Genomic DNA, 14617 nt, shown 5'->3' on the forward strand with positions numbered 1-14617 from the left:
GTGTGTCTGTGCCTACAGTATGTTTGTGTTTCTTCACAGTCCCCGCTGTTGTCTTTTTATCTGTTTTTTAAAATCTGATTCTACTGCTTGCATCAGTTACCTGATGTGGAATAGAGTTCTATGTCGTCATGGCTCTATGTAGACTTTACTGATAACTACTTTTTTGAGGGAAAAGTGTACTTACTACGACTGTGATTTGTGGTTGTCTCACCTAGCTATCTTAAGATGAATGCACTAATTGTAAGTCGCTCTAGGTAACAGCGTCTGTTAAATGACTAAAATGTCAAAGGTAATGAGAGGCTGGCCCAGGGTGTCCTGTTACCCTTCTGGGACGCTGACAGGAGATTCATCTCCCGTCTTTCCTTAATGAATTAACCTCTCCATGGCTGTTGGAAGATTAGAATATAACAATGATCGCCTTTCAATAGAGAACCTTTTCTTCGGTTCATCATCAACATGAATGGGCAGTAAGATTATCTATGTGTGTGTCAGTGATTCCCTGTTGGTGACTATGTAACCTGGGATGCTCTCCTATATCACACACCTGTCACAGTAGGATGATGGACATGCTTTAGATTTATGTTTTTACATGAAGAGATCACATCATTGAGATACAGGTGACTGATTGGTGTTGCCGATTCCTCACTGGAGGCGTTGTTGTCCTGTAGACACGAGGAAGAATAGCAAGCCTGCCGCCTTGCTCCTGCTTCACTGGGTGTGAGTGACATTTGGACATGGTTTAGGAGGGGAGATTTGAGGCATGCTGTTTGCTGTGTCTCTTTCTTACATTAATCAATGCTCAAAAGGTCTCACATAATTGTGTCTATTTTCAGACCATCCATTTCTGAACAATGGCCACAGAGCTGGGGCCTAATTGAGACGCCAGTGTTAATTTTCAGCGAGAGCCATGATAGGCAGGGACTCATCTCTCCGGCCCCAAAACGATACAGACGGGGAAATGGCAGAGGTCAGACTAGCTTTTCGCCATGAAAGAGATCAAGATTATTCATTAATCTCCATTCCAGGGCCGTTAGACCTATACACGCGCGTGCACACACACATTCACACGCCCGCAAACATTCACACAAACCACTTGGATCATAACAAGCTTAGGAGGATATCATGACTAGACGCTGGTGGATATTCATCCATCAGAAAGGACTGGTGAGCATAGGCGAATCAGGCTCAGCGTTTGGCACATCTTAATTACTATGAAAGCATTATTGGCCAGTTCATCATGTTATCTCTGTAGCATTACACTAATGGCCCATCCTGGTGATGAATGCACTTATTATTTATTTCCTGTACCAGACAGCAGAAACCACGGCCATTTCCCATCCAGTAAAGGAGTGAGTTGGAGAAATACTAAATGAGTAACCAGGCAGAATGGCATCATTAGATATCATTTGACTGATATTGCTGTGTGGTTGACTGTGTAGGAATGGGCCTTTTGACCAATGATATCAGTCTTACCAATGCTTAATAGGTGGGGAGTAGAGGAATAGAATTCTGCTGTAATGACCCATAAAGAATGAGGGTGATGTGATTGTAATAACCCATAATAACCTATTACTATGAGTTGTTCCCCTTAAATACCAGAAGAGGAGCACATCTCAGTGACTGGGTTTGTGAATACAGGAGCTGGCCCAAGACACATGCCATACATGCATACACACACACACACAGACACACACAGACACACACACACACACACACACAGTATCCATACACAGAACAGGGCTACAGCGGCACACCAGCATATCAAAGATTCCCTCACTCACTAAGATCCTCTATGCTTCTCGGAGGTGAGATCTGTATTGCAGTCTTGCATACACTCATTCATTCATAGTCCATCCAACCGGAAGGAAGGAAGTGGGTGAGTGAGAATGCTGTTATTGTTGCCTGTTGCTGCCCACATTCAAACTGGCCCAATTTTGTCTGCCTCTATTAAAAAATTACTACAATTGCAGATCTGCCATTAACACCAATGAAATCTCTGTTTGTAATGTAGCTAGTTACCTCCTACTGTATGTGAGCTGTTGAGTGACGCGGGAATATATCAAGTCTATGTCTAATTATAAACGGGGTAGTTTGGGTTGCATTGTGCCTACGAACAGCCCTTCGCCGTGGTATATTGGCCATATACCACACCACCTCGGGCCGTATTGATTAAAAATATCCCGCCTAAGGGCTCTTCTTAAGCACGACAGTACACGGAGTGCCTGGATACAGACATTAGCTGCGGTATATTGGCCATTTTCAGTATCACAAACCCCTGAGGTGCCTTATTGCTATTATAATCTGGTTACCAACGTAACCACCCAGTTTATAATGTACGATATACCACAGCTTTCAGTCAATCAGCATCCAGGAGCCAGACTACCTGGTTTATAATGGCCAATATACTACACCCCTCAGTCCTTACTGATTAAATGTACAGGGTAAAGTTTGTACTTGTAGCTTGCTTTCTCTAATTGTATATTTTGTCTTTTCCTCTTTTTATAGTTGTTGATGTAATTATTTAGCTTGCAGCTGGAAGAATCCCAACCACATAGATTAAGGACAGTATCTTGTCAGGATGCCAACGCTGTGCCTCTGTCTACACTCTCTTTCTCCCCATCTCTCTCCCTCTCTAGCCTTTCTCTCACTCTTGAAAACGACGTTTTCAATTCGCCGTGTCACTTCACACCTCTCTTCCTGTGGTTGCAGGTGCAATGACCCACAGTGATGTCAGCAGCACTATGAGCGGCCAGGTGCAGTCAGAGAACACAGAGACGTCTCCAGCCCCCTCACTGCCCCACAGGGACCAGGGGGACGGGGACGAGCAGGGGCAGGCCGAGGAACACACGGAGCCCATCGACGACACGGAGCACAGGGACAGGGGCTCCAGCGAGTCAGTGGGCAGTGGCTCTTCCTTTGAGGAGCTGGACTTGGTGGAGGAGATGGTGGAGGAGCTGGAGAGGGAGTTGGGGAGGGAGGAGGAAGGCCTCACGGTGGAGGAAGGAGCCAAGGAAGCCCCATGAGTGGCTGTCGCTAGCCTCTGGGGGATGGAGAGGAGTAGAAGAGGGGGTGATAAAGGGATTGATGGCGGTAACTCCTCTGGGTGTATTATTCTGGGGTGGTAGAGAGATTTCTTCAGCGAATCTTAGTTGTCTTGTATGCCAACTTTTGTTCGTAGCCATACAATTTATCATGACAGACATGCCATCTATTTCTGGACCTCTGTACTTTCCTGTACCTATGACAGTAATTTCTTTTTTGAGAGATTATAACAAAACTCGTTATTTTTTGTAAAACATATCAATAACAGTTCTTCCTTTTTTCAAAGATGTCTTAATTTAAAAAAGGGTTTATCAATACTTAACAGATAACTATTGTAGGATATGATACATTCACCAGTAGAAAATGATACACTCTTTGAGTGGAGAGAAATATTGTTACAATGTACTTGTGGGACTGATGAAAGTCAACCTTTCTTTTGATTTAAATATTGAAATGTTAAAAACATTGTGTACAATAGATTTAATCATCTCTCATCATAGTAGACACACATTTTATATAAGATGGAAAACAATTATATATAATCAAATATATAGTGTAAGATTAACAAACATATGAAGGAATCAAAGGCATTTAGTTGTGAATGATTTGTAATTGCATCTAACAACATATTGTGACAATTGAGATGCTACCTACTTGCAATGGGTTACAATGTTTCCAGAATACTGTTATGATGCCTTTTTACACTATTTAGTGACCAGAAAATCCAGAGCATGTGCTGTACAAGAGGGTATCTAAAGCAATATCTGCCTTATTCATTTTTACATGAATAACAACCTTACAAGGTCATTTTGCTTTTGCCCTCAATTTGAAATAGGTTTGACACCTGGGAAACTCTGAGAACTGGGGCAGGGCTTAAACCGAGTGGTGTAGACTAATCCATAGAATTGCAAGAAGTGGGGGGTTTAGGTGAAAGTCAGTTCACTCATAAAGTCATCAAGGGCTAGGATTTACAATTCAACTCTGAGATGGAAACAGTCTGAAAGTGCTGTATTTTTATTCATCTGGTAGACTTATGTTAACTAACAGTTTAACAATATAGCCAATCAAAAGAAAAGATTTTAAATCTTCACCTTTCAGATGATCTGTTCTATTACTTTGGCCTAGGTGTTTCCAGTCTAAATCAAATCAAATGTTATTGGTCACATACACATGGTTAGCAGATGTTAATGTGAGTGTAGCGAAATGCTTGTGGTGTAGCGAAATGCTTGTGTCTAGAAACTTGTTCAACTACTCTGGTCTGTCATGTGTACCAATAGAATCTTTAGTCTTTGACTTGAATCCGGTATACAATGTTCCACTTCTTTTAAGTATTAGAACAACTTCCTGTATGGCATGTTGATAATCCTATGATATAGACATGGGGCTCACGCCATTTGTTTTTGTCACATGTTCTTCTTTTGGATCTCTCGTCTTGTGCTTTGAGACACAAGACAAGATAATGTACAATGCCATGGAGGTGTCTTTCTGTCTGGAATAAACATGTTTAATTGCAAATGTTAACCTAGAGGATGTGCAATTGTAAAAATGTTCTGTATAAAATATCAATACAGAAAACTAATACTGTTTTGATATTGTACGCATATTGTGGTAAACCCATGGAGTATTCAGCTGGTGAAAGTATATTCCTCTGTCCCTATTTCTTACACTACAGTGCAGAAAACGAATCCTCTGTGGCCTTTTTATTGATGAGTCTCTCTTTTATGAAGAAGAGCTTGCCTCACATAGGTAGGGAGGGGTATTATATGAGGAAATTATAGATGGACCCAAAGCACCTACTAACTTAACAACCACTTTCTTTCATGCAACCAGCTTTCATGACCATTCAAACGTCTTTATTTTTATTGGAGGCCTGTATTGACTACAATTCTCTTCACTAAAGGAGGCTCAGAGAAAGGCCTGGTGAATAGATTTCAAAAAGCTACATGAAAGCGGGACAGTATGTGAAGAAAGAGCATCTCTGGTATAATGCATCCGCAATACAACTTGAGCCACCATGCAACCCCTTTGTGAAGGAGCCATTTGTCTCAGCACTCTCTTCAAGTAATAGATGTTTATGACAGAGTAAATCAATATGCACAATATGTGTGTGAAGAGCATACTTCTCAATATGTACGTACAATGGTCAGAAAGTGTTCATTGTGTTACCTATAATCCCAGTGCCTCTCCTCATACCAGTATTGGGAAAACTACATTTACAACTCCACAGGGTTGGTGGAGTAATTGATTACATATATTCAGTTTACATGTAATCTGATTTCAAAAATGTTGTACCTAATCTGTTATATTACAAGCAAAAATATTGTAATCAGATTACATCTACTTTTGAAAAAAACTAGATGATTACTTATTTGATTACTTTTCAATTCAGAAAGGATGTTTGTGGAAAAAATACATTGACACCTTTCTGTTTTCTCAATGACATTCAATTCAGCATTGAAAAAAGGCGCAAGTTTAAGTTTTTTCCACCTGAGCGAGTCTGACCACAAGTCAGAGACCACTATAATGACACTCCAAATGTGTTTGATGGATCCTGAGTTTGGGTCATCTAAAAATGACGTTGCTGATTTCAATTTTGGACAGGGAACTTTAACATATCACATTTAGAAAGTAACCTACTCAACCCTGTATCTCCACATGGTAAGTGCTTCTCAGGTCATTTTATGTCTGAATACCCATTTCAGTTCACATAGATGAGGGAAGAGGCAGCAAAGTTGGCATAGTGCTACACGTCTTGACCCTTTTGTCTCCTTGAAATGTAGATCTTACTGTATTGAGTGGGATTTCAATTTAACAATGAAATTGACATTAATTGGCTTATACTTATCTTAAAACCCTTTCCAACTGTAATGGTTCTCCGAAATTGGAGACATTCAAAATCTATCTATAGGACCCTTTGAGTCTGTGGTGAGGGACTAATGTTATGGACATTCACTGCTAGTAATATTGACTTTGTGTGAACATTTGTTGCCTGGCTAACCTTTCTCTGAGCATTTAATAGAGCTTTTACATGGCCATAAAAAAATAATGCTGTTAATTTCTCCAAGATGGTTATCTGCTGCAGACCTTCTTGGCCAATCACTATTGATTGTCCTCATTTACAGAGAATCATTGATGTCACATTCAACTACTCTAGCAGTAGCCTATGCATTCTACCAGGGTTTGTCCTACAGTGTATCCATCAATATAACCCTGTTCAAGTCTGTTCTTCAATCCATTCCTCACTCATAGACTGTGGTTTGATTTATTCAATTGTTTCCAGATAGTGGGTTTCCACACTGTCAACTCCCTCCATCGGTGATATGCAAAGCATTTCTGAGAGAGCGTTGTGCAATACTTGTATCAATGATTTAATACACTATATATACAAAAGTATGTGGACACTCGTTCAAATTAGTGTATTCGGCTATTTCAGCCACACCCGTTGCTGACAGGTGTATAAAATTGAGCACGCCGCCATGCAATCTCCATAGACAAACAAACATTGGCGGTAGAATGGCCTTACTGAAGAGCTCAGTGACTTTCAACGTGGCACCATCATAGATGCCACCTTTCCAGGGGTCAAAGTAGATTTAATTTCTTACGTGTATGGGACACTCAATTGTGCGCAGTCATTTTGTATTATACTACAAACATTACAGGGTAGCCTACTCTGCTGACACTGACTAACAGATCAATAAAAACGAGGTTTTCTTATCTGTATAATTGGCCTACGAAAAGGGGAGACACAAATACAATATGATATTCATCTAACCTGGCGAAGGAAATTATTGACCAAAAACAAACAAAAGTGGGACTGACCCAATAACAAAGACAGTGAATATGCACACTCACCGATGTTCTCCGCTGGTGCCAATACGATACTGTAGGCTCCAGTTCGCTTTATTAAGTTAATAATTTTGATGACTAAAAGACAGATTGCAGTCTTTTCAATGTCATCTCTTTACAGCAATAGCCATTTGCTTTCCAAACAGTTTTTGAGCTATTGTATTTTTAATATTGCGATATGCCTGGCTGGGTCTGCTTTTCACTGACAGTCGCAACTCAACAATCATCTATTTGGTATTTGAAGCTCGCGCTGGCCAAATTGCGGGCCTTTCTGTAGGCTATGCAATTTAAAATAATCCACAGTTTAAAAAAGAAACGCCTGTTATTTTGTGGCCAATCATGCTTCCTGTTGTAGTAGCCTATTTTAAAAAAATAATGATTTTATGTATTTTTTTTAATGAGTAAGCTATTTAGGCTATATCATTTTGGCAATATAATTCAATGTACTTTCGGGAAAGCTTCCCCTAGCCTTATGGACACGCCTCATATGCCTTTTAAAATGGCAATAACACAGCCAGTCATTATGTTTTCATCTGATTGTCAAACAATCACTTAACAAAGGGGATCCTGTACGCGCACATTCGTCCACTCACAAAATAATTGCAGCTTCCAAACCACAACAGTTCACTGTGCACCCACAATTCGATAAATGCAAGAGACATCTGTTCCAAAACACCTACGTGGATTATAATGACATTCTGCGATTGTCATTGGGCCTACTCTTGTAGCCTGAATTGATGCAACCACTGTTGTCCACGCGCGCCTACCGTCTCGGCTACTCATCTCCGCCTTGTCCACGAGCGTCTCAGCCACTCATCTGCGCCTAGACAAAATGTAAGTCTTCTCCTCAAACCTCAAAACAATTTGGAGCGTATACCAGCCGGTTCCAGGCAATTGGTTAATTGTTCATGCGGCTGATATGCAGTAATGTTAAATAATGATGTAATAGTCTATAGTTTTTTGGGCATGTTGTATTAATTGTGATATGCTCACGTTCTACCGGTACGGCGTACCACTCACTTTCGAGTGCCAAACTGCCTCTGGAAAAGTCAGCACAATAACTGTTTGTCAGGAGCTTCATGAAATGGGTTTCCATGGCGGAGCAGGCGCACACAAGCCTAAAATCGCCTTGCGCAATGCCAAGTGTCAGCTGAAGTGGCGTGAAGCTCGCTGCCTATGGAGCAGTGGAAACGCGTTTTCTGGCAGTCAGACAGACGAATCTAGGTTTGGCGGATGCCAGAACGCCACCTTCCCCAGTGCATAGTGCCAAATATAACGTTTGGTGGATGAATAATGGTCTGGGGCTGTTTTTCATGGTTCGGTCTAGGCCCCTTAGTTCCAGTGAAGGGAAATCTTAATGCTACAGTATACATTTACACTCTAGACGATTCTGTGCTTCCAATTATGTGGCAACAGTTTGGGCAAGGCCCTTTCTTGTTTCAGCATGACAATGCCCTCATGCACAAAGTGAGGTCCATACAGAAATGGTTTGTTGAGGTCAGTGTGGAAGAACTTGACTGGCCTGCACAAAGTCCTGACCCCAACCCCATCGAACACCTTTGGGATGAATTGTAACGCTGACTGCGAGCCAGGCCTAATCTCCCAACATCAGTGAAGGACGTCACTAATGCTCTTGTGACTGAATGGAAGCAAGTTCTCGCAGCAATGTTCCATAATCTGGTGGAAATCCTTCCCAGAAGAGTGGAGGCTGTTATAGAAGCAAAAGGGGGGGCCGACTCAATATTAATGCCCATGATTTTGGAATGAGATGTTCGACAAGCAGGTGTCCACATACTTTTGGTAATGCAGTTTAATTAAATCACTATGAAACCGTGATTACTCGATATTACACTCAGGTTTTTTATATTCGGGGCCTCGTTGGGATCACTCCGCTTCCCATGGTCCTTTGTGGGACGCATTTTCAACCCTTCGGTCCCGCTCCAATCACTAGGCACATCGAGGTGGATTCTCTTCCGCATGGATTGGCGCTCTAAGCATGCGTGTAATCACCAAACATCTGCGACTCATTTAGAATATTTTTGCGAATTTCAGAGGTGAAATATTCCAAAGAGGCAGGCTAAAGGCCCTAAATGTTTTCCTTTTCATGGTGTCGGAGTGTGGGGTATTTGCATTTGAATCTTAAGTCGGTTATTCACCCCGCAGGTCTCTGGGCACCGTCCGGGTGGGCTAGGGAGATACCAGTGATGTTTACCAAAAACGTGCCTGGCTTCCCTTTGTTGTTGTTTGAATCCCAGATTGAGCCATTAGTCTCACTCGTTATATATCCATTGAATGAATGTGTGTAGGCCTACCACATGCAGATTTGCTTTTTCAATTTGCCTACTGTGATGGCTGACAGATCACAATGATTTATCTGGCTCCCCACCAGTTCTCGAAAGGCAAGTTAGAAGAGCAGGCTACATACTGAAGATGGGGTAACACACTGCTTTGACAACTGATGTAATTAATAGTGAAACCCACATGGGGTATATTTAGTGTTTTGAGGACATGGAGATATGGCCTTCCCTATGTTGTTAATTATTAATCCTATTCCAGCGGAAGTGTGGATATGGATGACATCGCATACTAAATCAGACCCTCCATGACTGTGGGATGTTGGATTTGGCAGTGGTGATCTCGAGCCCACGTCCAGCACGCACAGGGTTACCACCTGGGAGCCACCTCGCGCTCTCACTCGCCTGCGCTGCCATGTCAGAACTTGTGTGTGGACTGGAAATAGAACATATATAGACCTCGCGGCAATGCAGCTAAGCAGTAGCCAAAGAGCTGCTGTTACAGGTTGTGCTTTCCCGATTAAACAAAATCAAGACGATTCCCTGAGCTTCTCCACATTTACACGCTCAGTGCAACCTAATCAACAGCTCTCAAAAACAGAAAAGGATAATAGAGAATTAGGATAATAGCGAATTTGTCTTCGTATTCTTATTCTTGTTATTGTATTAATATTAATAGACTATTACTTTGAATTTGCTACCATTAGTCTATTAGAAATAATAACAGTTCATCTTAAACATGTGAGAAAGACTATGGCCCATTTCTTATTGCATAGATCAAAATCAATCAATTGTACCTGTATTGTTTGCAGGTTGGTCGTTCATAACATGCAGGCTGGTTAGCCCACAGACACACAGGCGTTCGGTCTGTCCTCTTCTGGGTGTCAATATGACAGATCAGTTCACATGATGGCCTGTGGACTTCTGTGTTTTGTAAAACTAGGATATGCTTGTGAAATAATGATTTGACACCAAAAAATCTCGGGCACCCGGAAAAACATGTTTTTCAACAGTCTTCTCATCTCCAGGCAGGCTAATTGATAACTGCGCTATCTCAATTGTTATCAAATAGATCTGTTGCACAGCCGAGTTTAGAAGGACAACGCGCTGTTAGTAATCTGAAGTAAGTATTTTGTTAAATTAGTGCATGAGGTATGTAAAATGTTGACTTTTTAACCTTGGCCACGGGATAAAATCTCAAGGAATCCGCGCGCTCGTCCGAGTCTTTTTCAGCACCAAGGACACTTACTCATGCGCGCCGCAGCTCTGAGGCGCGAAAACTTCATTCACCCTCGGTCCTAGTCCTGCCTTCCTTCACCGTGAGTATCCACCAGTTGTTTATTCCGCAGAGTAACACGAGATTTATCAAAAGCATCACCAAGGATATGAAGCGCACCACCTAATCTGTGTAACCTATCCGACTTGGAATCGTTTTGAAGTGAGATTCATTTGACAGGTAAGAGCTTTTGTTATTTGTGTACATTTGTTCCCAGCAACAGCAGCGTGCACTCCGTAAGCACGATTACGACCATGTGGATGTATTTGTAAGACTATATCAATGCAACAAAGCTTTGTTACAGACATAGAAGAGATAACGATTGATAATGACAATATACAAACTACGGGATTAGTGTGCCAATCCCATTCTATTCCTACTTCGTTTTGACACACCTCTCATAATGTCTAGAATTATTTCTACATCATTTGTTTGATTGACAGGTTAAATACATTAAGGATTTTTTTGTGTGAATGCAATTACTATAGAATAGGGCTACTTGGTTGTAATAGTAAACAAATTAGATCCTACCACCATCCTAATAATCTTTATCTGTTTAGATCTTTGAGCAAATTTAGTAGAGACACTAATCCATGAGAGAATCCAGATGGGACTCCTCATCCATGATATATTTTACTGTATTTCCATCATTCAACATCTATGTCTATAATGCTTTTATTTTTATTTCATCTGATATTTAATGATAATTGATGACACTCAAAATCAAGTTGCATTTCCCATAGATCATACAGTTGGTCAAATTATGATGTTTCCTAAAAGGGGGAGAAGGGGGAGAAGCCTTATCACAACGGCAATGCATCTTGGTGTCTTTCTTTGAGCAAATTATCTTGTAAAACAATGGCGAGCCCATGGCAGCACTCAGACCCAGACTGCAGAGATGTTGATTAGGGTAAATAATTCAAGATGTGGCTGAAGAGGAATATGCTCTTCTCTTCGCATCTGGAGATCCAAGCAGAAACAGGAACAGGAGGAGGAGACGAGCCACTCTTTGTGCACCCATCTCTTTAGTCCTAATGGAATCCAGCTCACCTGTATCAGCGTGGTGCAGAGTGGGCAGTGGCCCACGGCTAAGTGCGCACACGGGGGGAGGGCTGGAATCATGCTAATCCCCCTGGGTGTTTTCAGAGTAGCTGCTTCTCAGAGTATCTCAGAGCATGGCGGAGCAGTGTTATCGCTGAGCACCCAGCGTGTTAAGATGCTCCTTATCCGCTAAGAACACAAGCGTCCCCAGCACCAGGCCACGGAGGTCAGGTGACTATGAAGTGTTGTATAGATGGGCAGGAGCACCTTACACCAGTTCACCTGTCTTGAAGCCTTGAAGTATGCCACCACCATTCACCAGATGCATTTAGCATGGTCTAATGTATGGATCTACTGTATAGAAAATGATTTATAGAATCCAGTCAACTTCAGTGTGAATGTACATGGGTAGAACTGTTTTATCATTTTGTTAGAGCATGAGCTGATATACAGTATAGAGGGAAACCATAGCGACGCTATTACATTCTAATTTCTAATTCTATGGGGAAACCAAAGTAGCTAACACAACTCAAATGCCTGATAAGATATCTCAGTGTCACCCAGGTCTCTTATTCATCATTTGGGTTTTATTAGCTAGCTGTCATCTGTGATTAAAAAGCAGGATGATGAATGGCTGTGGTCCTATCAAACAGGACAGCTTAATTACTTAAACCTCCTTTTGGCCTCTTAGGCTACCGATCTCATTTTAATTCACACACACACACAGTGCTTCTATACCTACATGTATACTCTACATCCAGCTCCCATACTATCTGGTTTATGACATCGCTCATTGACTGTAATATAAACTTGAATCCATGTTTGATGTATGAGCTTGACAAAATAGTCTGGAATTCTTTAGACAACTAAATCATTAGTTGATTAAAAATCACTTGCCGATCAAATAAATGCCCGAACATCTCCTAGGACATTGTTTCAAGTGTGAGTTATGCTTCCAGGCATTTTTGTGCTTCCATAATAATGCAGCTAGAGTAGTATGCAGCAGATGTTGTGTGTGTCCCTGGACTGGTATACCTGTAGAGCTAATAGAGAGGCCTGGGGACAGTCAAGGATCCCTGAGGTTGCTATGCAGGACCAGGGACAATGTGTGTTCAGCCATGCAGCTGTCTCACTGAAAGTTATTTGGTTTATGTTGTGAGAATCTGTGTTCCCTGCAGCACATATATCATTTGTATTGGGGATGTATGTATTTGTGCACGTGTGTAAATTGTGTGTTTGAGAGATAACAAGACAGAATGAAAGCATGTCTCAGGTTTCAGTTTAGGAGCAGGGGGGGTCCACATTTGTTTCTTTCTTGTCATTGACGGTGTGTGAGATGAATAATGGAAAGACCCACAGAAAACCTAAGGCAACCCCTGAAACATAAACACCATGCCACCATCACCCTGTCTGGGCCGATCACAGCTCTGCCTGTAATGAGCTCACGGACACACAGAGAACACAGAGAGGCGAGGAATCTTAAATGAGGTAGTACACAGTGAGGTGGAATCAGGCCCCTGGGAAGGGGAGAAGCTATGGAACTGTACCAGGGGATTCCCTCTCACACAGGTGCAGCGAGTGCCAGGGATGGAGTCACTGTAAGGGAGGAGCTGAGAGGCAGAGAAAGCTAGTAATGGCAGACACACATGACCAAATCCAAACCTATTCTTTGTTCAGTAGCTGAAAAGTCTGCACCTCTTGGTCTACTGTCAGCTCAATGATGAGGAGATGAACCGTGGTGGTGTGAGATTGAGTAAGTGCCTGATTTGGTAGACATCTTCTTAATTACTGTATATGTCCACTCTTTGTTATTCAGCACCTGCCTCAGATTTCCTGGGCTGCTATCGTTTAAACTTCAATTACTGCTTTTCCCCTTCATTTGTTTTGTATCAGTGACCTTATTTGGAAAGTTCAGTGCTCTTCACTTTCAGAGATGGGTTTGTCTTTTTGCCTCAGCAATCTCAGTGGTTATCATTGATTCAGTCAATCTCCCAGGCCTGGATTCATGGAACTGGATTCAACTGGTTATTCCTCTGCAGTTGAAGTGTTACTTCATGATAAAAAATGAATGAAAATGCTCCTGAAGAAACTTTGTTTGTTATGCAACTTTTCAGCACTGAAGTTGAATGTCTTTCCGGGCAAGTTGAAGTCCACAGTCTGTCAAAGAGAGAGAGGAAGTGGTTTTCAATCTATAACAGGTATGATCAAACCTGTAGCGAGTTCTGAATGGGTTATAAGATTATAATTAAAGATTAAGATCACTTTATTGGTGAATTGTACACAAAGGTCCAACTGAAATGTGACTTCTGCTTTTAACCCAACCCCTCCAAAAGACACAAATACACACATACAGCTATTGGAGAGGTGTGGGGGGGGCAATGTAATCTAGGATTTGATACCAACAACCCCCCGGTTGCCAGCTCACTTCCTGTCAGCCCCCCCCCCCCCCCCCCCCCCACTAAATTAGTTGCTAGAGAGACAGAGAGAGATGTTAGACACAGAGTTAGGCAGAGATATATGAGGGGGAGCCCCAAACGAAATACATATTTGTCAGGCTGCCACTGACTGCTAAGGTAGTTCTCTCATTGCACTACCATGGCCAGATTAGGGGGATGGAACTTGGGATTTCTCCACTCTCTGTGTTCAGATTAATTACTGTCTGGCTAGCCTTGGCACAGCGTGGCGTCACATTTGGAACGGTGTGGAGTGGACTTGCCAGTGTTAGCGTGTGTCATGACAATCAATTATTTATAGACGTTAAGCATGTTTCTTCTGTGATAACTGGGTGATATTTTTCATACATACTTATAAATCCATTACTCAAATCTAGTTGTAATGGAATAGGAAATTAAGATTGCTGCTTTAAAAAAACGTTTGTTCACTTTCTGAAAGATGCTGATGGCATTTTCTCATAAAGGGGGTTGCCACAGGTGATGCTCTGATTGCAGGGCAGGAGGTTGATGAATTGTTTGGGTTGGGTGATGTGAGAGGTCAGAGCACTCAATGACCCCTCCCTTTCCCATTAGCAGACCCGTCCCCAGTCTTCCTCCACCCAGGCCCATTCTCGTTGTTAGCTGGATATTTGATTTTGGGGGAAGCCTAGCTCCATCACCCTCCT

The 14617-nt window shown here is 41.9% G+C and overlaps 2 protein-coding genes across 3 annotated transcripts in view; both read left to right on the forward strand.

Annotated features, from left to right (window-relative positions):
* Nucleotides 1-4727, forward strand: part of tex264a (testis expressed 264, ER-phagy receptor a) — a 175145-nt gene extending 170418 nt beyond the window's left edge. Inside the window, exon 4 of the mRNA XM_029775422.1 lies at nt 2710-4727. Within this exon, the coding sequence (XP_029631282.1) occupies nt 2710-3023 (314 nt within the window). The 3' untranslated portion in view covers nt 3024-4727. The remainder of the gene's footprint in view (nt 1-2709) is intronic.
* A 5104-nt stretch (nt 4728-9831) lies between these two features.
* LOC115207886 (metabotropic glutamate receptor 2) overlaps nt 9832-14617 on the forward strand; it is a 59221-nt gene continuing 54435 nt past the window's right edge. The window contains exons 1-2 of one of the 2 annotated variants that reach the window (XM_029775424.1): nt 10320-10501; nt 10622-10638. The gene's annotated coding sequence lies outside the window, so the exon portion shown is untranslated. The other variant, XM_029775425.1, reaches the window with a different exon arrangement.

The sequence above is a fragment of the Salmo trutta genome, chromosome 14 (genome assembly GCF_901001165.1).
Source record: "Salmo trutta chromosome 14, fSalTru1.1, whole genome shotgun sequence".
In the NCBI taxonomy this organism is placed as follows: domain Eukaryota; kingdom Metazoa; phylum Chordata; class Actinopteri; order Salmoniformes; family Salmonidae; genus Salmo; species Salmo trutta.